Source organism: Mesitornis unicolor, unplaced genomic scaffold (assembly GCF_000695765.1).
Source record: "Mesitornis unicolor isolate BGI_N332 unplaced genomic scaffold, ASM69576v1 scaffold929, whole genome shotgun sequence".
Taxonomy (NCBI): Eukaryota; Metazoa; Chordata; class Aves; order Mesitornithiformes; family Mesitornithidae; genus Mesitornis; species Mesitornis unicolor.
Window position 1 is genome coordinate 1 of NW_010205006.1, and position 24312 is coordinate 24312.

A 24312-nucleotide genomic window follows, 5' to 3' on the forward strand; every position below is an offset into this window, starting at 1 on the left:
GGTGTGTGTGCGTGTGGTTTGGGGCTTGGGGGTTTTTAGTTATTTTTGCTTTTGCCTTCCGTCCCCTCCTTTTTATTTTTTATTTTATTTTTTTTTTCCCCCAGAAGGAAAGAAAATCCTACCAAGATTCTCAGATGGCTTAGAACAATTAATAATAATCTGTGAAAATATGAAGTCGACCGATTCTTGATCTCCCCCCTTCCCTCCCCTCCAGCTCCCCAGCCCACTGCTGAGATTGAGAGAAAAGGACCCGTTTCCTGGAGGACGAGAACAGACACCTTTCTGGTGGTGTAGAAGGGACCGATGGCAATGCTTCAGAGTGTAGCGGAGACGCAGGAAAGAGATTCAACCTGTTAACAAAAAATTAAGCAGAGGGAAATAACCAACGAGAAGGAAAGAAATATATATATATACACATAAATATATATATACAATTTAGAAGTATTCCCCAGGTGGCCACAAAGCATGGGCTGTGCTCCAAGCATCCACATCTCTGACAGCAGAGTGGTCTATCACAGTAGCAAAGAGTCTGAGGAGTGCAATTCCCCTCACCAGACCAACACAACCATGTCTCAACAGCAGCAAGGCAACCCCGTCCCAGGATTATTCATTAAATCCTCCAACACATCCACTTATAAGGTGAGGACTAATTCCTCTAAGAAAGACAAGAGGGAGAACAGCCAGAGCATGGAGGCAGAGACCCAGACCAGCAGATCCAGTGTTAAGGTAAAAAGGGTGCTAAACATAAGCAGTGTTTCTCTCAGAACAGGAGTTGCTTGTAGCGGTTTAACCCAAGGAGTCTCCCTGCCGAGGCGATACGTTGTGGGGGAGCTTTTCCTGGCTTGAACTATTACTTTCGTTTGTAAACTAATCAGTCTCATGGAATGACTTTATAGATGCACCCAAGCCTCTTTCTTCGTTCCACAAAATGAGTTTTTCCTAATGCTGGGAAGGAGAGCGGTGCAATTGTCCTCACCAATCGCTAGAGCCAGGGACATGGGTCTTGCTTGTGAACGCGGAGGGCCCGTCTGTCTGTCCGTGGTGGGACTGTGCTGTGCATGGGAGAGGCACAGCCACCGGCTCCTGTGTTTTACATGTTTGTTTGTGCTGGGTCGTCCAGTTGTTTGTGCTTGTCTTGTTTGGAAGCAGAGGCAGATCGCAGTGTGAAGATCTGCTGGCTGGGCTGATCAGTTTACATAGCTCTTCCATTCAGAAAGTTGAGAGGAGAGCGAGCGGTTTTTGCTCTGGGTACTGATTTACATTAACAACTTGTTGACCTTGTCTGTTGCTGCAAATAGGGTATTTTTTGAGGTTTTTTTGCATGTGTGTTAGCATGTGTACTTTTGTGTAGAGATACAACACAAGGCTGTATGAAGTTGATAGACATACTGGGGAAAAATGTAATTTGTGGGGTTTTTTTTCCTTTTAAAGTGAGCAAGTTACTGGTACAGAGTGCTTGGTTGCCTGTTTACTTTCTATTGATGGCCTGTTTGTTTATGGGTTGTACATTTGTTCCTAATGCTATAGGATTTGATTAGTTTATATCTTTGCTTTTTTTGGGAGGGGAACTATCTCCATTTTGTAAAAATAAGTAATTGCAAATATATTAATAAAAAACCCCAACAAATTGTAGCAGCCTAGGGGATATTATATAACATGGCTGATCTGCTCTGGGTTGTGGTGTTGAGAACTGAGATACACATGCCGTAAATATAAGGTATGGGCTTGAGATGCAGGCAAGAACTAGCTACATGTCAAGTGTTTTGCAGACTTGCAGAAACTCTAATGATTTGTAGTTTTCTTAGGATTTTTACATGCTCATTAAGATGGCTTCTAGAGTATTGACCTGGAATAATTGTCTTCAGTGCTGTGGGTGATTGTCTTCAATTGTTTTCCTCCAGATTTAGTAAATGCCAGTTGATAGGAGTTTTGAAAGTCTGGAAAATGAGAAGACACTTTGTAAGGTGTGAGTTGGAGGAGGAATTAGTAACACCGAAGGCAGAACGTGAAGCTGAATGGTATTACACTACACTAAATTTTTGTGTTGATAACGCTGTACAGGAAGCCGAAGTTTACAGCCCTGTTCACACACGATAGACGTGCTTACGGCATATTTAACACGGTGACCACAGTAAGGGAACTTAAGTTGGCATCAGAATCCTGACAATTGTTTTACTACCTGATTTTTTAATTGTGATTAGAATTGCACTTTAGAAAATCTAAGCAAAAAATATTTTTAAAATTTATATTATGTGGATTTGTCTTCTCTGTGCATGCTTATGGGGAAAAAAACCCCTGCAAACCCTTTTTCTGGAAGCATGCCTGGGAAGCAGTCCTAATTGTTAAATTTTGTTGTTTGAATTCAAGAATCTTGTAAAATTCTTGGTAGTAGGTTTGGATCATTCACCCAGATGCTATACGATTGACGTCGGTTCATATGCATACTGTAACCTCATTGGCAGTCATTCTGATTTTTATCACTCAGTCCTATTTTCAGCCCTTGTCATTACTCTAAGCACATTGCTGTGAAAGGATGGGTTTTGAGAGATGAGAGTGGAATTCTGTTTGTGATAAGCTGAATACAAAATCTGTTGGCCACACCACATCTGCACGATTTTCATGTGCAAAATCCTGTAATACTCTTTAGAGCTGTAAAGCAGCATGGTATTTCATTCTCTGCTTTTATTGTTAGCGTGTGTAGTATGATCAGATTTACAGTTCTTAGCGTGCGAAATAACCACGTCGTCTCAAGAGATTGTGCTGGGGAGAGGCTACGCTACCCCTGGAGAGCAGCTTTCACGCTGCAGTGAAGTTGTCTGGAAAGAAAAAGTGTTCGAACATCGAAGATAAGGGACAGGAGCCTGAAATCCCTGAAGTCAAAAGGGGCATTGGGCAGGACGTTGTGCTGTTCTGGAGTTAAAAGGATATTTGATTTGAGGAAGGACTGTAAGAATTAGGGTGCTACTAGAGTGTGGAGTGCATGGTGCACCCTTTGTGGCTCCTGGGATACCCTAACGTGAACAGAAGGTGCTGCAGACCTTTTGTGCTTTGGTTAACAGTGGTGTCATCAGAATTTATGTGAATAGTCAGTAACCTGCCTGAATGGCATTTTCACTTGGTTTCAGGGCACTTTAATTGAAATTAATTCAAATTCTTTTGTTGTATACACACAGATTAAAGCCAAGAAAGTGCTATGTGCGAGCTAAGGACAAAACTTGGCCCACGTGTAAATCTCATATTTTCACTTTGGCTGGCATTAGCATTAAGTTAATTAAAATATGTATAATAGGTAGCGCAATAACTTTTATTGAATCGATTTGTTGGCTGTAGTGCACACTTTTCGAGTCAGAAAGTGTCATAAAAATATATCCCATGCTAACTGTAAAATGGCATTATATATATTGCTAATTAGCCCCCTGACTTAGTCTGGCTTTATATTTATATCTCATTATGTCTTTCTTCTGGTCAAATAGCAGAGGATCATTTTCTGGATGTGTGGTGTGAGCATACTATATTTTGTGATTTGCATCAGTTTACAAACTGTAGGTAAACAAGTTACCTGTTCTTTCCTAATAAGGAAGAACCTAAGTTTATTCATAGCAGAGTTGCAGAGCAGTCCTGCAAGTGTGTGTGTGTGCAGAGATAGATGCCATAATACTTATTTCTAGTATATATGAGTATGGCAGTAGTATATGAGAAACGGAGAAGCCCTTTTAATTAAATGCATTTGATTGTGGCACCTGCATCTCCCTCCTTAATTAGTAATTTCATACATGGCCTTCATTCAAAAATTTATGAGCAGCTTGGAGTAAGTGCTGTGTCTAAAAAGCAAACCAGCCATGAAAACTGTTCCCTTAATTTTTGATGTATCAACTGCACAGTTTAAATGCTGTACTTTTCCCAATGAAAGACAAGCAAGGCTTAGATGTACCAACAGTGACAGTGGGGTTTGATAATCCAGTGTTATTTGATATTCTTAATGTGACACTTACCCAGTACTGTTGCAACAGACAGTTTTCCTGATTTTTTTTTTCTTTTTAGCTCTAAAAATGTCAAGAAAGTAGACTCAAAATTGCGATAATCTGTCTTTTTCATATATATTAGCTATGATTTTCTTCTTCAGATGCTTGTGGTGTTGAATTTGTGGTAAATGTACCTGGCTTTATAGAAACCTGCTTAAACACCTTTAGAATAATGCTTCTGTTTAATCTGTAGCGTAAATGGAGGGAATGCTGGAATGGTATAAGGACTTCATGGGTGTTTATTTAAAACAGCATATGCTGTTCCAACATCACGTGTGTGTGTCACTCTTCTGTAGTGCACTAATGTACACTGTAGCCCATCTATTGCACATTTATTTTGCTCTGTCATTCTTTTACGTATGTGAGATTTCCTTCCTCTTCTCTCATGTCTACTTAACACAGAAATATGTGCATTTGGGTACAAGAGGATCAGAGAGTGAATCTAAACTTCCTTTATTTTAAATTTAAAGTAGTCTTAAGGCAGCAGAGCAAAGTGTGAAGTAGTCTCTTGATTTATCAGCTGATACAGGACAGCCAGTTTAAATCCATGGCCTACAGCCAGTAAGTTTTCTTCATTCAAGCCCTGTGAAACTGCCCAAGAATTTACAGTCACTGCAAACCAATGGTTGCATAATTCTGTATACAGGAGGCTGTACGCTCAGTTTGTACCTGCAGCACTGAAGTGGATCTCGGTTCAGTGTTAACAGCACATGATTTAGTCCGTTAAGCTGCCTGCTCTTTTCCTGCCTGTCTGGTAATTCCTTTCCCTCGGAACACACGAGCTCTCCCCCCTTTGAAACTCCCACATGTACTGTCCACGCTTCCACCGAGGCCATCCACCCTCTTGATTCCTCCGTTCCCACTGAAACCGTCCGCAATCGTTTTCCCGACAAACCCCCATCACCATTTCCCTCCCACTGCCCCTGACGTCAGCCCTCCTGCTCGGAGATCCCTGCTCCCACTGAGAGGATCCTTCCCACACTGAGCTGCACAAACTTTCTTCAGTCTTGATGGCTCCAGACTTTCAGGCTGATGTTTTTTGTGCTGTTGTTGCAAGGCACGAACTCTTTTCTCCAGGGGATGGGAGTCTAATTTTTAAGTCATACGAAGTGAACTGATGTGGTAACATGTGAACTAGGTTCATATTTAAGTGTGTTTTTTATTTTTACCTTTTAATTTTCTGTTGCTTGTAGTGTGAACTCGATAAAAACCAAACTGTAAATCACTCCCAGCATATAGATCGCTGTGCTACTGAGATAGCACAAGGTGTGTTTTCAATTTTTAAAGCAGCATTATTGGTACCTCTTCTGGTCGTGCAAACCAACTCATGCAAAATGTGTCACTGCATCGGAGGGCAATTTCTTGTGTGACTGAGATGAGCAATGTTAGACCCTGAATTTTTGGAGTACTTACTGTTGATAAAAACATCACTGCAGCTCCTTTCAGCTGTAAATTCATCTGCCAGACACAAAATGCTGACTTCTCCGTGCCCTTTGCATTGTTCTTCGCTGCCCCTGTTCTTTGCTTGCTTTGTGTCTCTTCCCTGGCTATTTTAGGTAGTTAATTTTGAAGCTTTTCCTTTTCTGCCACCTGAATGTGTCAATAGGGGAAGTATTAAAAATAAGCCTTTATTTCTACAGGTGTGGGTATTTATCCTACTGTGGTGGACCCTTTGTATTCTTAACTCTATGGCTCAGACTGAGTTATAAGTATATCCACAGTGAGGAATTTTCCAGTTGTAAATGTACTTATAAGTCAGGCAGAAGAACTGGAGGTGATCCACTTAATTCTCCCTCCCTTTCTACTGTTCCCAGTGTTACAGGGGGTGTGAAATTCCAGTGCAAGTTACCAGCACTGCCTTGCTAGTCAAGGTGACAGCAATTCAGATGTTACATCCAAAATGCTAGGTCTGAATATAAATTAAAGAGATGAAATGGTTATACCCACTTGCAGATACTTCAATGGATTTAGAAGATGTCTACAATGAGAATTAGAAGATCCCTACAATCTCTGTGAATATGAAGAATGTCTCATTAAGAAAGCTGGTCACAGTTAATTTGAATCTTAGAAAAAAATACTGCTTGGAAGCTGATTTTCTTCCTGTAGTCCGTGCTTTAGTATCTGTTCCTCATGTTCTGGTGAATGTCCGCGTCAGGAAAACGAGATGTGTTTGAATGAGACTTATTTTCAACATCCACTGAAATTGTTATATCGAACAGTTGCCACTACCAACAGTGATAAATTGCTGTTTTACTTTATTGTGTGAACTTCTGTTCACCTCTCTTGGCTATCACCTTGAGAACAGACTCCAGAATTGCGTTTCTTAAGCACTAGTAACAATACACTGAAAATATTCCACTTTTTGAGCAGTTGGAATGCCAACTGACTTTCAGATGAGTCCTCAAAGAGGAAATAAATATTTAGAGATATGGAAGGCTAAAGCTCTTATTAGCTCTCAGCAAGAAGTGAAAGAAACTTGAAGCAAATATGGTAATGAGCAGGCTGGCCTCAAGGTGAAATTCTTTCAGTAGGAGTGTAAAGCAAGCTGTCGTTTTGTCAGGGGACCACAGGAGCCCCTGCATAGGCAGGAGAACAATTCGGCGTTGTGTTCTGTTTTGGTGGTGTCTGTGGGTAAGGTACAGCCACATGGTCAGCTGTGTTACTAGCCGTGGATGGAATTAAAGCTTTGTTAGCGATGTTTCCGGGATTGGGCACAAAGTGCAATTTCATGTCCAAAGCACAGTTTTCTATGTAATCTGCAGTGTTTTACATGTCAGACCCCTTCACCCAGGGGAGCTTCACTGCAAATTTGCTTGGCCCTGTGACATTCTACACACTGCTGTCCATATGGGTAATGTAATTAGGTATCTTCATTTAACTGCAGTTTAAATTGGCACAGGATGACAAGATGCAATTCGAATAACTTTAATGTGGGTGATGTACTAAATAGTTTTATTGCCCAGAGTCAGATTTTGAAGTTTTCAAAAGCATCAAGAAAGTGATGTATTAAAGCCCTCTGCTTTTCAAAAAGATTTTGGCATCCAGTTCCTTTTAGGTTCTTTCTTGAAGTCCCTGTTAAGGCCAAAATGTAATAAATGATGGTACACATGCTGTGAAATTGAGTAGTGGAGTCTCTAATTTGTGCATTCTTCCAGACCATCCCCTTTTACTGTGAGTTGACCTGTTGGCCTCAAATCAGACTACCAGGCCCTTCTTTCCACTTCCTTCCAAAATCTCCAAGTCTGTCACTCTACAGAAAGTGAAAGGCATCCTGTAAACCAGCTCCCAGATACATGGCTTTGTTTCAGGAGAAAGGAGGAGGACTAGAACCTGCTTTTTGACGTGGAAATGCATTGACATGAATTGTTACGTCTGTTTTGAATGTGGTTGACAAAGCGATTTGAGGTGGTTGTTGGTAGTGTTTTAAATGCTTAAAGTTAGTCTGTGTATGTATGTCAAGAGTTAATGTCCTTGCAAAGCAAAAGATCTTGGAATTAAAAAGAAATATTCAAGATTTGAAAGAAATTTGAGGAATAAAGTACGTTTGCTAATGAAAAAGTCTGATTCTGGTGTGAGGGACTCAATTAGAATTTCCATCTTTACTTGAAGAAGGAGGAGACACTGCTTTTAGTCCTGCTGCTTGATACATGATAGACAGATTTTGAGTACTAGGTTCCTAGAAATGAGGATGACGCGTTTTTGTTGGTGTAAAGACAATCTCCTTGTTGGCTACATAGATTTTTAAATAGATACTGTTTCAAGGATTTTTAAAATTTTTAAAATCAGCATAGAAATTAATCTGCTAAGTAATATTTTAGAACTGACTTAAGTTGTGTCTGTTTCTTTATGGAAATGACAGTTCACTCTTTTTGCAAAAGCAGAATTATTTTGCACATTAATTTGAAAGTTGCACAGGAAACTTCAAACATTTTACATGCCTGGAAAGACCAAACCTTTTTAAGTAAGAGGTATTTTTCTTTACTGATCAAATATTTTACTTAGTGACATGAATAGATTTCTGATATTGTTAATGGAAAAATGGTAACCTTGAAATCTTTTCATTGTTTTTTAGATTTTCCAGTTTCCTAAGTAAATCCATACAAAGAAACCACAGAATCACTGGGCAAATATGAAAGAATGACATCCTTTGCTTCCCATTGTTTTTAGCTTTGAGTTAGCAATGACCTTTAGCTCCCTACTGGGATGTGGTGGAAACTTTAAGGCCCCATCTTAGTTGCCACTAAAAGACAACGTATTTTAATAGTTACACATTTACCATCGCTTTCTGTCTTTCAGTTTGAGTCTCTGTTATCTCTAATAAAATTTAATCAGACAAATAACCTCAGTAAGTAAACCTTCTTTATAAGGGTCTTGTCTGAAACAAACTGTGATAATATTTGAATTAAAGCACAACAAAAGAACCTGTATCTACATTGAAAGCAGTCTTCCTGTATTTGAGTATTTACACTTTTGCGCTGTCAGATGGATGATGTTTCTCATTCATACTGAATCATCTGGACTGCGTCTCTTCTGACACTGAAGTGTAGAACTCTTATTTTACAACAGTGGTTTTAATCCGAGATTTTAAAAGCACAGCTGTATCTGTGTGATAGGTAGGTAGGTAGGTGAAGATCAGGGTTCAGCCACGATGACTGAGTTTGCAGATGCGTATTTCCTCTTTCTGGGATACTGTCTGCTGTTTCGTTCAATTTTAAGGGTTTTTTTTTCTTGATGTTTGGTGAAAAATTCCACAAATGGTCGAGGGCAACCACACCTACTGCTTTGGTAACTTGAAGCAGAAGTGCCTTGCCCTGCACTCTGCTGCAGTGTAACTGCCTGGTAAAGTTGCACTGCTCCATGAGTGGTAACTCGGTGAGAAATATCTCAACCGAGGAGGACTATCAAGATGTAAGTCTGCGAGTGCTGGAATCCAGAGCCCTGCCATACACTGGAGTGTGGATGGCACTGGGTTTGCTGACGAGGTATCTGTGTTTTATTTTTCAGAACAAAGCAAAGAATTATTTTCAAATATTGAAGAGGTTTATTGGTGGGCCAGGTTCTGACTAAAATGACAGTCCTTTGACCCCATTACAGTCTGTGGGCTCGAGAGGTGCACCTTCATATAGCAGTGGGGGCTGTGCTCAAGCAGTAGCTGCATGAAGAATATAAATGGCTGTGGCTTCAGGTCATAAATGAAATACGTGCATCTGTTGCTGTTCTTGAGAGTAGTGACTCTCAGAGTAAAAACTTTGAATTTCCAGGCATTCAGAAGCGCTTTTTCCCTATGTATTTGTACCTGTGTAGTTCTCCACTTTTATCTGAAGTGTGTTGGGATGTGTTATGTTGCCTGATGCTTTGCAGTCAAAGTTGTTCACTCAGTAAGTAGTGGTGCAGCGGTGTGGCCAGGACTAGTGATACTGAGCTGAAATCAGAACCACCAGACTGCTACTGGTTAGCGTGCGGTTCTTCAGCCAACTCACTGTCTTTCTGCTTGATCACTTGATCTTAATGATGTGTCATGCAGGATCAGGGCCATCGTATACCCAGGAACATAAGGGTTGCCTTCTGATCAAACAGTGTCCGTGTAATGCAGGGCTGTGTCTCCAACAGCAGACAGCAGTGTGTGCTTTGGAGAAAGATGCAAGAAATCTATTTAAAGGTACAAAAATGAGAAGAGTTTTTCATGTTCCTCTTCTGGCTTTAGTCTGGACGTACTGATTTACTTCTCATTTTTCACAATTTTGGCCTGTGTTATGATGTTAATGGTATTTTAGTTTTATCTCCTTAGAAGTTGGTTGCTAACTTGAAAAATGCAATGAAAAAATGTACTCTTGAGTGAAATTTTTGAATGGGAGTTTAATTTTCAACCCGATGTTAGCACATACTTACCACTAAAACACCATCTATGTGGATCGTTTATGTATCTGTTTCTGCAGATACCCAGAACAACTGATAAAAATGTTTAAAAGAAAGCAAGGGAGGTGAATTGTAACCAAATACGGGTTTGCATTTTGAAGAGGACTTCATGACCAGAGAAGCTAGTGCTTTTCCCATACATAAGGCAGAGTATCCTGCAGATGGCAAAAAAGCTCAGGGTAACATTGATGTTTTAGAGGAATGAAACATTTCAAAGCCAAGCAAAGAGGATTTTGCAAACCCAAACAGTGAGGAAGCTGATCTGTCCCTCTCATCCCTGGCCTTGCTGAACAGGGCAAAGACAGCATTCGTCCCTAAGGACAGGCAGTAGTGTCAGCCTGCTGTCTTGATGGCAAATATTGTAAAATGGAATTTTGTTTGGTGTTCTTTTACTGTTGGTTCCTAGGGCTAAATATTGATGTGACAGCTTATGGTATTCTACTGAAAAATACAATTCTGCTGTCACTGTTTATATAACATTTGGATTTTTTTTCTTCTATCAGTGTAAAGCCTCAAATTTAGAGTGGGAGTGGGGCAGAGTGGTTGGCAGGAGGTATGGGAAGTCTGACCGTTTCTTTGATCCCCAGACTTTGCCCGTAGTCACAGTGTGACCATGGGAAAATTGCCAGACACCAAATTTTCAGAGAAGCGTGATTGAAGTTCACATTTTTTAAAAAGCTAAGCTCTCTTGTGAGTTGCTTACAGTGAGATTCATAGCTGGACTGTCAAAAAAGTGAGCTGAAATTACCAGCTCTTATTTTGCCAATTAAACTAAAAAGGACTTACTTTTGGAGGTTACACAGCTCTGAAGTTTCTCCTAACTTTATCTTGGCTGTTCAGATTGCTAAGAGCTCTTACAAGACTCTCTTGTGCCCTTTGGGCAATATAAACTTCCTTCTGCTGTGCTCTGCTGTGGTTGTGGGACACTATTCATGGGGTAGATTTTGCTTTGTGGGGTAACCTTGCTTAGTTGGTATACAAAGTCTAAGCAAATGAGAGAATTTTAAGGACTGTGGAAGTGAAATACACCTGGTGCAGGTTCAGGGAATGAAAATACTTTCCTTCATTTCTTCTGTGAGACTTTGAGCTGTGCTAGGAAGTGCAGGTTGTGGGTGCTCCAAGGTAGCTGTGATGTTCAACCCTTTATTCTAGGGACAGGAGGTATTTGGGGTAGGAGTGCCTCCCCTGATGTGTTGCACTGCTCTATCACTGCCTCCTAAGTTTAATCATGAGGTCAAGACCAGAGGCCAGCGCAGAGTGTGAGTGGTGGGGTCCAGTGCTTGACTCTGATGTCTCTGTGGGGACAGGTTTTGTTTGTAAGTTGTGGAGGTCTCGCTGTCTCCATGGGGATCTTTACCTAGTTATTGCAAAGTGATTTGTCCTAAAAGGTTGAGAAACCTCCTAAATTTTTCCATCGTCAGTTGGAGCTAGGACACTGTTTCCCGCAGTCAGTTCTTTCCTGAAGTGTGTGTTTAGCAATGAGGCCATGTGGTCTCTTGCCCTTTCTCCACGGATGACCTGCAAAGAAGAACTATCACCCCCTCAGGAAACCTGACACTTCTGCTCAATGGCCTCTTGCATTTTTTCCCCAGCTGACTGCTCAGCGAAGTACCCAGTTCATCCACTTGGCAGGATTCGCTGTGCTGGTGCTATTCTGTTTCAGGATGAAGTGTGTTCTGTTGAGCATGTCTGAAAGCAGAGTGGTGCTTCCCTGGCTGTGGCCAATCACTTTGTTTAAGGTCTAGTTCCTCCTTACCCCTGTAACAGTACACTCAGTAAATACACGTGAGTTACCTCCTGGGAATCTTTAAATGCTTGACTACTGTTAGCTTCATGCCACTTTGTAAGAGTTGCAAGGACCTGTACAGTACCTTATTGTTGGTTTTTTCCCTTTTTTCCCCCCCTCCATTTTGCAGATTTGGGTGTGAGCTTGGCACTCTTTTTTTCATCATTTTCCCAACAGCAGGAGGTCCCAAGCCAGCAGGTAGAATTTCTAGGAGATTCTATTTAAGGAGGGGTCTCCATATCCCATTCTCAAATAGTTTAATGGTTTTTTTTAAGGTAAACCAACAAAGTATTTCATGTAGTGGGAAAAGCATGACAGAAGATTGCTAGGGTGAAAGGATTATGGCTAACAGCACTGCATCTCTGCTGCTGCTGGGGGCTGTAAGAGGTCTTCATATCTTTAAGAGTCTAAGTTAGGTTTGGGAAACCTTCACCTCTCTACTAGAGAATGAACTAAGGCCAGTGGTCATGGTTTGTTTAAACCCAGATTAATTGATTGCTATAATCAGTTTGGTTACTGCAGATGTTTTTGTCCTAGAACAGATGTGAGCAGACTGTCCAGAGGAATACGTATGTACTGGGTGTTTGCCAATTAGCTTGCAGTTAAATTAAATAGAATACAAACCCCTGACTATAAGGTGTATACCCTAACATCTTATTTTTTAATCTAGCTTGGACAGGGTCCTTAACATGCTAACCTGGTTAAGGTACAGGAAAGGCAGTGGTATGTGTTGAAGTCCTTATTCAAAGCCATGAACAACAAGGACAGAAATACGTTCAGGGAGTATAGAGCAGCTTGGTCTTCCTAATGCTCTTTGAAGTTGTCTGCCTTCATCTGAGAAGGGCAAACCCATTGGATCATGGCTGCCATGTCAGTGCATCTATCTGCAGAACTCAGTACTGCGTGCTGAGAGCTTGGACTTTCAAAGGTGGTTTCCTCAGGAGGCTCTCCTTTCTCCCTTCAAGTCATGCATGTCTTTCTAGAGGTCAGGCTATACCTTAAGATACTGTCACTGACTGTTCTCAAGTGCTTATGCTTCTTAACTGTATAAAAATAGAAGAAATTATGAAGCTTCACAACATGCTGGGACAGCCAGGGGGCTTTCTTTAAACGCTTTGTGAAATAGCACTATCTCTTATTGTGTGAGGTCTTAATTTTTCTGTTCAGGAAAGTACACAGTGCTTTCCTACAGCGCATAGCTGGGCACTTCCAGAGCCTGCTTCTTCACACGCGATTTTTGAAAGATGACTGTTAACTAAACTTGGCTTAATTAAGTTGACAGTTTCACAGCTACTTCGAACAGCTCATTAACTGCAGGCTACAGCTTCTTTGCAGCCAAAGCTCCACAATGCATCATACAGTGAACCCGCTGACAGGAGGGTACAACTTCCAACTCATGCTTCCAGTGAGCAGATTTATTACTGCAGTCCTGCTTCTCCTAAAACCAGTTAAGGACTTCTTTATAGATACTGATACTGAGAATACTTCGATCTGTAGTTTAGTCCTACACAGCACTGCAGGAAGCACTTTGCATGTTAAAGCCAGTGCTGGTTTACATAGGCTGCCAAGCTGATGGTGCTCTGGGTGTGGGGACATGTGGCTGTGGCTGAGTTGACTGGGTTGCAGCTCCTGTGTGGTACTGATCGAAGGTCTACAGTCATCTTTTCACTTTTTGAAAAATGATCATGCATATGCAATTCCGTGTAACTCAGCTCACTTAAAAATAGAGAATAATCAATTGTTATCTGTTTCTTTATAAATTAACTGATCTGGTTTATTTCTGTGCTTTGTCCTTCCCCCCTTTCTCCCCTGATTCTATATAAAATTTAGGCTGAGAGCTGTTAGAACACCTGCTGAAGGCAATGGAGACTGAGCTTGCTGACTGCTGTTTAGGTAGCTGGGTTTCTTCAGCTTGGCCTTGAAGAAAGAGTAAATACTGTTTCAAAGAAGTTTGCAAACCTCAGCTGTCCATGACCCTGAAAGATCCCATCATATGTTACAGAAACAAGTGTCTGGGGTCTTAGGGGATGAGGCATCCTCCTCTCACCTCTTATGTTAACATTGCAATAGTCTGTTCTTTACGTTGGTGATTTCTTACTGATATGGCTAGAGTGAAGCCCTGCTGTAATCGCAGCAGTACTGATACCGCTGCGCTTGTGACAGCACAGTTTGTGCCATTTGAGAGTACAAATACAATGGTATAATTTCTTCCACAATACAAAGTTTTCTTGTATTTCTTGAGTTAAACTTGGGACACATTTTTAATTTAGGCGAAGTCTTAGTACAGTCAAGTCCAGGATTGTATGAGGAAAGTTACCTAGCCTAGAAATGTCATTGAAGGATTCGGATTTTTAATGATTTTATGCTGGAAAGATCTTTGTTACGGATATAGTGACAGTGCAGTGATGGGCAGGGGGAGGGAACACGCTTTTGTTAGAATAGCTTGTTTCATTTGAGGAACTGGTATAAAGTATTACCAGCAAAACCAGTTCTGCTCACGTTAGGGTAACTTGTAATAAGAAAGTTTCCCAGGACACCTGTGTTTAAGGACTGTGGAAGTGAAGTGAGAACCTGGTACGGAATCGGCACATGGAGCCCTTTCCCTCCTTGTCGAGCCTTTGGACTGTGATAGTTCCTGGCAGCTGATGTCTGTGAGCCCCTTCCCTGCTTTTGTCGTGCCTTTGCAGCAAGAATTTGTGGCAGTGAGAGCTCCGAGGGGCTCTGCTCGCACTCTGAATGCTGCCACGACAGTGGTGCTTTTTGGGAATTTTTCCTCTTTTGGACAGGTAGATTTAACAGGAAATGGTTTGGCCAAGGTATGAAATGATAATGTGGCTATTTGCAAACCTTTGGAAGGAAAAGGTGTTTTTTTGTCAGCAAGACTTCGTAGGCTAGACCAGGCAGTAGAACAAACAGAGGAGAACAGTCCTTGAATTAGGACAAATAAGTGATTGTTAATGGCCTTTGTCCTCTGTTGCTGTTTGTGTGCCTTTTATGGCAGGACAGTGCTCTTCAGAGGGGCTGTGACTGCGTGGCTCTGCATTCTGCAACTTTAGGTTATTAAGGAGAAGCTGAACGCTCAGTTAATTAATGGCATTGTTTAGAACCAATTTAATGTTAATAATTACCTCATTAAACTATTCTACATTTATCTTTGAGTATGTGACAAGTGATTGCTGCACAGAAGATACTGAGTTACCAAGGTGGCGCTTTGGGTAATGCAAAAAGGTAACTTGTGATACAGATGTTGTCACACAGCAGCTGCTTTGCAGCAGAACCACAACTTCACTGCCTGTTTCTGTTTAACCGTGTCTCTCTGGCATCCACGGGGGTCTGTAGTTTTTCTTTAACTTGTTCGGTTACACATAGTGGAGGCTCCTTCCTGCAGCCCCTTTTCTTCCTTTTGCCATTGGGTTCTACCTTGGACTGCCATTTTCATGTTTCTAATGCTCATATACATGCATGTGTGTGTCTATAAATTTTTTGGGTCACAAATGGTGTATGTCCTCTCTCTGATGAAACTCACATCAGCTCTTCTCACTTAGTACTCTTGGGTTTTTGTCTGCTTGGTTTTTGGGTTTTATTGTTTGGTTGGTTGGTTTTTTTAAATGAAGTGCTTCTGTTGGGTGAAGGTCTTTGAGGAAAGTCTGGAGTCTTCCCACCCACTGGTGTACAGCACTAGCCTGGAAATGATAGAATCCTTTTGTTTACAAAGAAACATAGCCAGTAAACAGAGCTCTCCCTGAAAAATCTTTCTTTAGAACACACAATGTACTCCTAATCATTTGCACCAAGGTCAATAGCCTTTAAAATGCCATTATCATAAATCAATCTGATAATACAGCAGTATTTTCATAGATGTGTACACAAACTCAAATACACCCAAAAAATCATTTTTTCTCTAACTCCAGCTACAATGCAGTAAACTTATTTCTGATCTGCTGAGCTAGAAAAATGTTTGTTCACCAGCTTTCAAAATTGCAATGCTGCTCTATGCTTAAAATGTTTTCCTCGCTGACATTAGAAATTGTAGGTATGGTCTTGTGTTACTTAACCAAAAGAAGTAACATTGTGGGGGGAAAAAAAAGTTTAGGCTTTCATATCACAAAACCTAAATAATTAGTTGATGTATAAATAAATTAATTATAGTTTATGGATATGACTTTTAGTTATTTAGATATGAATAGAGACTGTCAGAAATGACTTTAAGCATGGACTCCTAGTCGTGTATGATTCAGCTGGTGCTGACACAATTTCATATTAAACACTAGACGTTTTCCATCTATTTTTGTAACCATGTTAGTTCAGATACTTGGCGTGAAAAGGGAATATCTGCACAAATAGTTGTGATCAAACTGAACTTTGATCTGAAATGGAAATTGTTTTTTCCCTTTACTAAGGATCTTGAAATGGCTCCCTGAAGTATTGAAGCTCAAGCTCGTTTTGTGGCAGCTTTCTTTTCAACAGAGTGGAAGAAACTGTTACTGTTCCTTCGGATACCATCCCAACGACTGCCGTAATTTCTGGTTTTTCTTCGTAGGGTCACATTCATTGTGTCTCTGATGTAATGAACTGCTGTTTTACATCTTTCAGTGACCTTCAGAGCTTCCCAGTCTCTTTTGCACTTGCAGAGTTGGTGACCATTACAGAGGTTGCTGAAAAACGGGCCATGAGTGCTCCCTTGCTTATGGAGCTGCGTCCAGGAACTCCCTGCTCTGCAGTCTGGTTTTGGGTCACCAACCGTTCCTCTTTGGTGTCTTCAGAGAAGTGTGAATAGATGAGAGAGGCCTGATTCTCATCTTGATTGTATTGAGGCTGGAGCAAAACTTCATCTAAGTGGTATTATGCAAGTAAACCAGAGCAATGTCCTGGACTCTGAGGTGAAACCTCTTGCGTCTGTCTTTGTACCCACGAGCTGGAGCCAAGCTGATGCTTGAAGCCCATAGAGTTAATGGAAAGGCAGGTTTTCTCAGAGCCACTATATATGTTACTAGCTGGTTTTGGCTACTCTTTTGCTGTCTGATGTATCACTACCAAAAAGTGGAGGGTGGTTCATAGCGGCTTTAGCCTCCTGAGGACTCTTGGTGCCCTGTTAGAGCTCCAGTGTGTGTACGTGGTAGAGCACAGGTGAGTGAACCCTGCGGTCTTGGAGACCTCTGTGCTGAACAAAACTTTGTAGCCTGTTTGAAGTGAGCTGTGTGTTAGTGGCTGGAATGGTAATGGTCATCATTAATATAACAAATGGCCAAGTGCAGAAATGACAGAAAACATGTGCTAAAATGAAGTAAAGTTGTATAAATTTGTGATGTTGCCATTAAAAAGTCTGTAAAGTTAGGCTTAGCACAAAAATATGCTCGCATGTATTGGTGCAGTATCTTTATGTAGGCTGGAGATGATAGGTTTGCATGTTGTGGGGAAGGAAGCCTGTTATTGAATCTCAACAGTAATTTCTTTTATGCTTTATGATCATCCAGTTCAGCCCATGGAAAATAAACCTAAAATCTAATAATTGTGCATAGTTTTTTTGTTCTTACATTTTTCTTTGCCTTTTTTATAACATCTTTCCAAAATGCCATGCCCCCTATAAACATCAGGCTATTAAATTTTTGAAGCTCATGACAATGTTGTTCCATAGATTGCGAATTTGCTGGCGTTGCAGGGTAAACACCCTCCAAGCAGAAGCTGAGCAGGCGCGCGGTCTCTGCGGTAAGCTCAGCCCTCAAGTGCCCTGGGATCAGGAGCCCCCAGCCTGTTTTCATGTCACTCACATGCTGTTGTTTCGCACTTGGAGTACATCTTTCAGTCAGCACTTCATTGCTTTTTGAAAAGATTTTTCTTGTAGAGCAAGCATTTGCTTAGTTCTAACTGCTCTTAGGAAAATAGCAGTGTTTTAGGGCTAAGAAGTACTTATTTCTGAACTTTACAACTCCTTCCCAAGTGAAGGGAATCACAGAATTAGAAATTACCCTAAAGAAACTTAATGCAGCAACAGCAAGTACAGCACGGATAAACTAAGAGTTGCCAGGGACAGGCCTTCAGTATTTTCAGCGATCATTTCACAACCACCAGATTCCTCTCTTAAAAATCCTTGAGACTGATCACACTGTGCCTTGGCAAAGGCTTTTGGGATCTAGAATGATATTTTTCTTAGTGACTCCTGGGTTTTCATGGCTCAGGCAGGAAGATAAGATGGTCAGATAGAAAACTGTTAACTTTGAATGATGGTCAGTCAAGGCTGTTCTGTAGCTTGTCTCCTTTGTGACAGATAAACAACTCCAGTGCAAGGACTACACATGGTTGTTAGTTTAAAAATTCTCATTTAGCTTTGTCTAAATTATAGGAGCTTTTTTTTTTCTGTGACTGGAGCTGTGGTTGTTTAGTTTTCTGGTTCGGTTTTTGGTTGGTTTGGGTTTTTTTGGTTTTTTTTCTGGATATAACTGTTGTCTAATTTTGCTGAAGTGTGTTAGTCAAAGGTTTAATCAATGTGATTTTTTTTTTTAAAAAAGGGGGGAGAAATATATATAAAATATCTGAAAACTGTTTCTCATTCCAGCAGCTTGAGGATCTCAGACGTAGTTGCTGGTGTTCAGGAATGACTGAGTACTTGTGAGTTTAGTGTATTCAGGTCAGTTGGGTAACGTGTTCTTGTGAGTGCGTTGCTGCGGAGGGCAGAGAGGAGAGGGTCACGCTGCATTGGGGAAAATGGATTTAGGAAGAAAAACAAGTAATGCTACTGCCTAAGTGTCATCTTACTTGAGTTAGCAGGCAGTAGCGCACACAGTTTGTACAGGTCTTTGTGACTGATTTGATGATCAGTCTGAAAAAGTGGAAAGAATGAGTGCTAACAAGAAATCCCATCTTAGACTGTAAACTCACTGGGACAGGGATCATATTTTCCTGCGTGTTCATAGGGCTGTTGTACACTTCAGTGCTTACATCGTACAAATGTAAATATAAAAGAAGAATATCGGTGAGGTTAGGAAGTGAACTCTCTGTTAATTCACTCTTTATAATGACATTCACTTTTTTAAAAGACACAAACTCATTTATGCATAAGGAGAGTGCAAGAGTTGCATGTGCAATTAGCAGTAATTTAGTTCAGTAATAGATGACTTGTTTGTCTGCTGGCATAATTAATGATAGCACTGGCATTCAGTGTCCCGGTTATTTACAGTAAAAGAAAAGAAAATTAACACTAAAGTTACCACACTGAAGTTATGAACTGGAGGAAAAAAAATCAATTTTATGATATCAAAAGAATATATTGCGCATTTCCATATATTTGCATGGTGATGATTTTATAATGAAATGTATTTGGGATGAATTTTAATCCCTAATGTCTTTAAGTAAAGAAAGAGATGAAAGCGTGAAGACAAACCCAGCTTGCTATGCTGAGTTGTTTTCTGTGTCTGATTTTGCAACCGCAGCCTCCGTGAACCGGCGGTGGTGGTGTTCTGCCTGTGGTCACCCTGACGTCAGCCGTGCTGTTCAGACGGGGAGGACAGAGGTGGAGCTCTCCCCTGGAAGGACATGAGGTCCTATGGGCAGCTGAGAGCTACCCAGGCAGATAAAGTTATCTCTTTGTAGAAAAGTATTTTCTTAAACTGTTGCATTAAGCCTGAGGGGATAATAAACAGGTTTATCAGAATAAAATGTATTCTGGCATTTTAAACCAAAGTATTTTTTGGGAAATTGCTGAACTAGGTGTCTCTCAGGAATATACTAAACCAGAACTAGATAAAAAGCACTGGCTAATAATTCCTTCAAAAACAAAGCCAGGGACCAGTTAGCCACAGCATTCCCAGCGCTCGGGTCTGCTGTAGGCTGGAGCATTCTGCTGGCCTTCCCACCTCCCTGCCTCTGCCCTCCTCCTTGGGGCTCTGCTGGCCAGTGCGTGTGGAACAGGAGCCCTGGCACGGCAGCTTCCCAGCATAGCCTCAGTACTTGAGATGGTTGGTCTAGTAGTTAGGAAAAAAAACCAACCCAAAACAATAGTTAGAAAATAGTTAAAGTACTTGGGGTTTCTTTGATAAGATCTTGCACCCTAAGTGAGGTGCTGGAATGACCTGAAATAGGTCCTGATACTAAGATAGCCAAAAGTATGGTCTCAAGCAATGTGGTCTGCATTGGGACTACAGCTTAACTTTTCTTTATTTTGCTGTTTGAATGGGCAATGTCAACACATGTTGCAGAAAGCAGTCCCCAAAGGATGGGTACAGTGGCTGGCAGCTCCTTCTGGAACACAGTGCTGACCTTAGAATGACCTCGTGCCCTGGGAAAAATGTTATTTATTTAGGTTTTAAATTATTAAATGGGGATTAAGTCAGATATGTAAAAGACCACCATGTAATTAATGGTTTTGACTCAATCTGATGCTGCACAGAGATTAAATAACTGTTTCATAGGATGCAGAAAGGCTTAATATGGGCCAAGTGACTGTACTGTTTTGTTTGCAGGGAGACAGGAGAGACCTTGTCTTGCATCCAAGTGGATTGGATCTTGTTCACGGGATCTGCTTTTTGCAATTTGATCCTTCCTCATCTGAACCAGTAAAGAAGTCTCTTGGTGTATCTAAAGGACAGAGATAGAGTAATAATACGTATTAGTTTTGACTGACCAGGCCAGCCTGGTAGCAGCAGTAGGAGAGCTGTGTAACCATCAGGACTGATGTCCAGGAAGGTGTGTACCTTTTCTTCCATGTCTCTTACCTCTTTAATTGTTCCCATCTGATTTTGACATACCTCGGTGACAGTTGGAGCTTTGTAGCGCCCTTTAGCTTGCTCCTCCCGTTGTGTGTGAGTGGTGTAGGCAGGCTGGCCGAAAGGGAAGGGGGCAGAGGGTTGTTATCCTACAGCAGGGCTGTTTCCAGAAGTGGCTCTGTAAAAACAACAGCAGGAGGTTCTGCACTTGTTCTCTCTCAATCACTTTCAGATAAAACTTTGCTTAGTTTACAAGTCAAAAGGTGATTTTTCTAGCAGCCAATATTTCAAACTCTCACATTTGGGTTTGACAATCAAGCTGTTTTCTGTCTGAATTTTACTTCATTGCCCGTAATAAAAATTCCAGCTCGCTCAGCCATGGTTATGTTGGTTTTGCAGAGCTAACAGTAGTAAAAGCTTGGTTTTGTCCACAAAGTTAACAGATTAGGTCTCAAAGAAACGTCACCTAGACAACAGATGTATAGGAAAGTGCTCTCTTTTTATTGGTGACTTAGCTTGCACCAAACACTACTGGAACAACTAAGTGCTTGTTTTACCATCATCAGCCTTTGTGCATTCCCTCGCCTAGGGAAAGGAGAGGAGATCTTACCTTGGAAGTATTGATGAGGCTTATGCAGCTTGCTATGTATTTCTGACAAATCCAACAGAAATATTCCATGTTGTAGGATGTATTTCCTCTCCTTTCTTGGTTTTAGTACCAGTGTTTGAATCCTTGAAATTAAACCATGTATTATTGACCAGAACCTCTTCGTCATAGAATTTTTAAGCTCTATTTAAATGCTAATGAGCTCCATTCCTCTTCTATGTCCTCTCTTTACTCTTATTTGCTTACTTTAGTGACGTCAAACAATATCTGTTATGATTAATCCTTCATGGAGGTGACAACTTCCATTTTGAAAAAGAAAAGATGAATCTAGTTTAAAGAAAAATGAAAAATATGTCTGGTTAATTTTTGTTCGCTTTGCAGTCTGTCGTCAGAATTCTGTGTCTTCCCAGCCTCCTGCTGTTTGTCATTTTCTTGCTGTCGCAGAGGTTGTTATTGACACAGAAATGCCACTTTGGAGTAGGAATGTAATTCCAAAATCTTGGGTGCATCAGTCCTATTAACAAGAATCTGTTCTTTCTTTCACTCCTAATTTTTACATATGAACAAGGCAAGTATTTTATAGTATAGTAAAATTCATGATTTGAGATAGTGTGGGGGTATGGAAGAAATGTGCCAATGGTGGAAGAGGCTGTGGCTGCAGTGAAGTGATGCCGTCCCTCCTTGATGATGACCTTTTATTTGAGAGTTGTGTGTAAGTTTGTCCAGCTACAGACAGAGACCTCTCCTGGCTGTGTAACCACGGCGCTTGGTCCTGGCAGTGCTGAGGGCATGGGAATTGATCCTGCCAACCTATGCCTGTGCAAGCTATCCTACATTACCAGTCCTGTTGTTAGCATTGAGAACAAACTTTAATGGGAAAAGAAAAGGAGGAACTTCTAAACGTAGTGCGTCTTTTGGCGGACATGCTTCTTGGTCATGGATGTGGGGTAGTCCCACGAGTATCTTACGGAAAATAAGGGAGCAGTATCTTTTGGCTTGCCTTTCCTAACTGACTTGTTTCCCCTTTAACCAGATGCAAAGGGGCTTTTCTAACAGCTGGATGTGCTGTGTTTTCTGTATTGTAATTTATGGAGAGCAGTTAAGAGTCTGAGATGTGTGGAAAAAATGAGATGTTGTTAATTTGTGGTGAGATCAGGACTATGTCTGTGCACTCTGTAGTCTCCTGTGGAGCTTGTGAAGGCTTCTCCAGTGGGGCATGTTTCAGTGACTGTCAAGTATCTATCATGTGGAGTGTCCAAACTATTTAGTCTCTGTCCTCGTTAGAGGATAGACACATATGTCTTGTTTTGGAGTCAGTGTATCTGTTAATTAGAGTTTCTGGTAATAGTCGCTTGAGAGTTAAACTGTTCCTAAAGGATTATTTCCAACCTTGTTTTTCTTATGCTCTTTCTCTTCCCTGTTATGTTTGTTCTACTGAGAACCTGTTTCACCAGCTATGGAGTTTAAGTCCTACCTCCACGGGCACTGCTCATTCTGCTCTATTCAAAGACTACTGTGTCCAGCAGAAAGCCCAGCTTGCAGCTCCGAGATAAATTGAAACAGACACTGATCTGTGCGAGGAGCCTTACACCGAGCGGACTTTGGGGCCACTTCCCAACTGCCGGCTGCTGGATCCGGCTGTCTCTTCTGATTTGGAGCAGGAAGCATCATTCTGAGATTATTTTGCCTCTGCAGTTTGAACTGGGGAGTTTGCTGGTCTTTGCTGTTGATTCTAAGCCCTGTGCAGATCAATAGGGAACACAGGAACATAAACAAAACCAAATTAGACGCTGCCAGTTTGAGGTTTCCCCCTCTGCGGGGCCCTTGTGGTTCCTGGGCTCAAGCTGTGAAAGGAGGCGACTGTGCTGCCACAGCGATCTCTTATCCCATGGCAAAGGCTGAGTTCCTGAGACTCGGCATGGCCACTGCTGGGCCCCTGGCAGAGGAATGGCGTTTGCTGCGATCTCTCTGACATTGCTCGGTTTTCCTGCAGTTACCAACTCAAAAGGCCCAAGTTTCCAAGCTCTGAGGGAGGTTTAGGGGTTGTGTTTCTCTGTCTTCCTTGGACCAAATGCGTTCACGTGCCAGGTGTAAAGTTTTTGGATGGCTAGTGTGAGGTTTTTTTTAAGAAGCCTACACAAAACAGATTTAGCACTAAACAGTCTTTCTTTTATAGTCTGTGTTTGTTACACACAGAGGCCCTTTCAGTTTACATTTGCCCCATTCCTCACAGTGAAGATTGTTACTTTCTTCTGCCTTCTTTTCCTAATCTGTTTGTTTATTCCCATATATTTCTGCCTTAGTTTAACTAAGGCTGAGAGTTCAGTGAAATTTTTTGGCTCAGACTGCTTTGTGCTTCTGTGCAAACTGTCCCTCCATGGCACTCAATTCACTGATACCCTTCCCTTGGAAAACAAATGCTATCTGAAAGACTTTTCAGTAGCTGCAAGGGTGGATACCTCTTACCCACATCTTAAATCATTATAAAATACTTCTGGAGAAGCTCTGCAGGCTCCCACAACTTACGGTACTGAAAACTTCTCTTGCATGCTGATATATATCTCTTCTATTCAAAATCACCTAGTTTTTTTTCGCTTAATAAATTAAAACTTGAGTACCCAATGCTGATTAAGGAGATAGTTTGCTGGATAAAACAGTAGCAAAGCGCCACTTCTGATGATCTGTATCAGCATACGGATGCTCCAAATGAATACCTTGTCTCTTCCGTTTGATACAGCATTAACCTTCCAGCTGACACATCGATGCTTTCACTACCCTTCAAATACAGAGAAGTTAAGGAAATGAAGAGAGAAAATTTTGAAAATTTTGCTGTACAATCTTTGGTAACTTTAGGCATGTTCACACCACTAATGTCGGAATGAGGGTCGTTTGCAGCAGTGTGGAGGAAGCTGGTGTCTTGACTGCTCTGGAGAGCAAACCCTCCTTGACCAAATGGCGGTAGAGTTCAGGTATTAAAAGAAGATGGTTTTGTTAAATGAAAGCTTCCTTGGTCTTTCTAGTCAGGAACATAAACATGGCTCTTGAGCCATTTGGGGAAAAAAGAAAGAAGGAATAGTTAGTAGTCCTAAAAATCACCATTCTGGACATGAAAAGCTGTTTTCTGGCCCATGCAAACTGGATAAACTTGTGTGGGTTGAGTCCTCTTGTTTGTGTATGTGGCTGATTAGCATGAGCCCTCTGCCCAAGATTGTTGGTCTGTGTCAATCACATGTGTATCTAATGAAAAATGGCATTCTCCAACCAAGGCCAGTTTCTGATGAC

The 24312-nt window shown here is 41.2% G+C and overlaps 1 protein-coding gene across 1 annotated transcript in view; it reads left to right on the top strand.

Annotated features, from left to right (window-relative positions):
• Positions 1-465: 465 nt before the first annotated feature.
• The window catches only part of LOC104545952 (high affinity cAMP-specific and IBMX-insensitive 3',5'-cyclic phosphodiesterase 8A-like), a gene marked incomplete at its 3' end in the record, with an annotated part of 106706 nt that continues 82859 nt past the window's right edge, over positions 466-24312 (top strand). Inside the window, exons 1-3 of the mRNA XM_010191219.1 lie at positions 466-726; positions 1436-1452; positions 11044-11050. Coding sequence (XP_010189521.1) covers positions 466-726; positions 1436-1452; positions 11044-11050 — 285 coding nt within the window. The remainder of the gene's footprint in view (positions 727-1435; positions 1453-11043; positions 11051-24312) is intronic.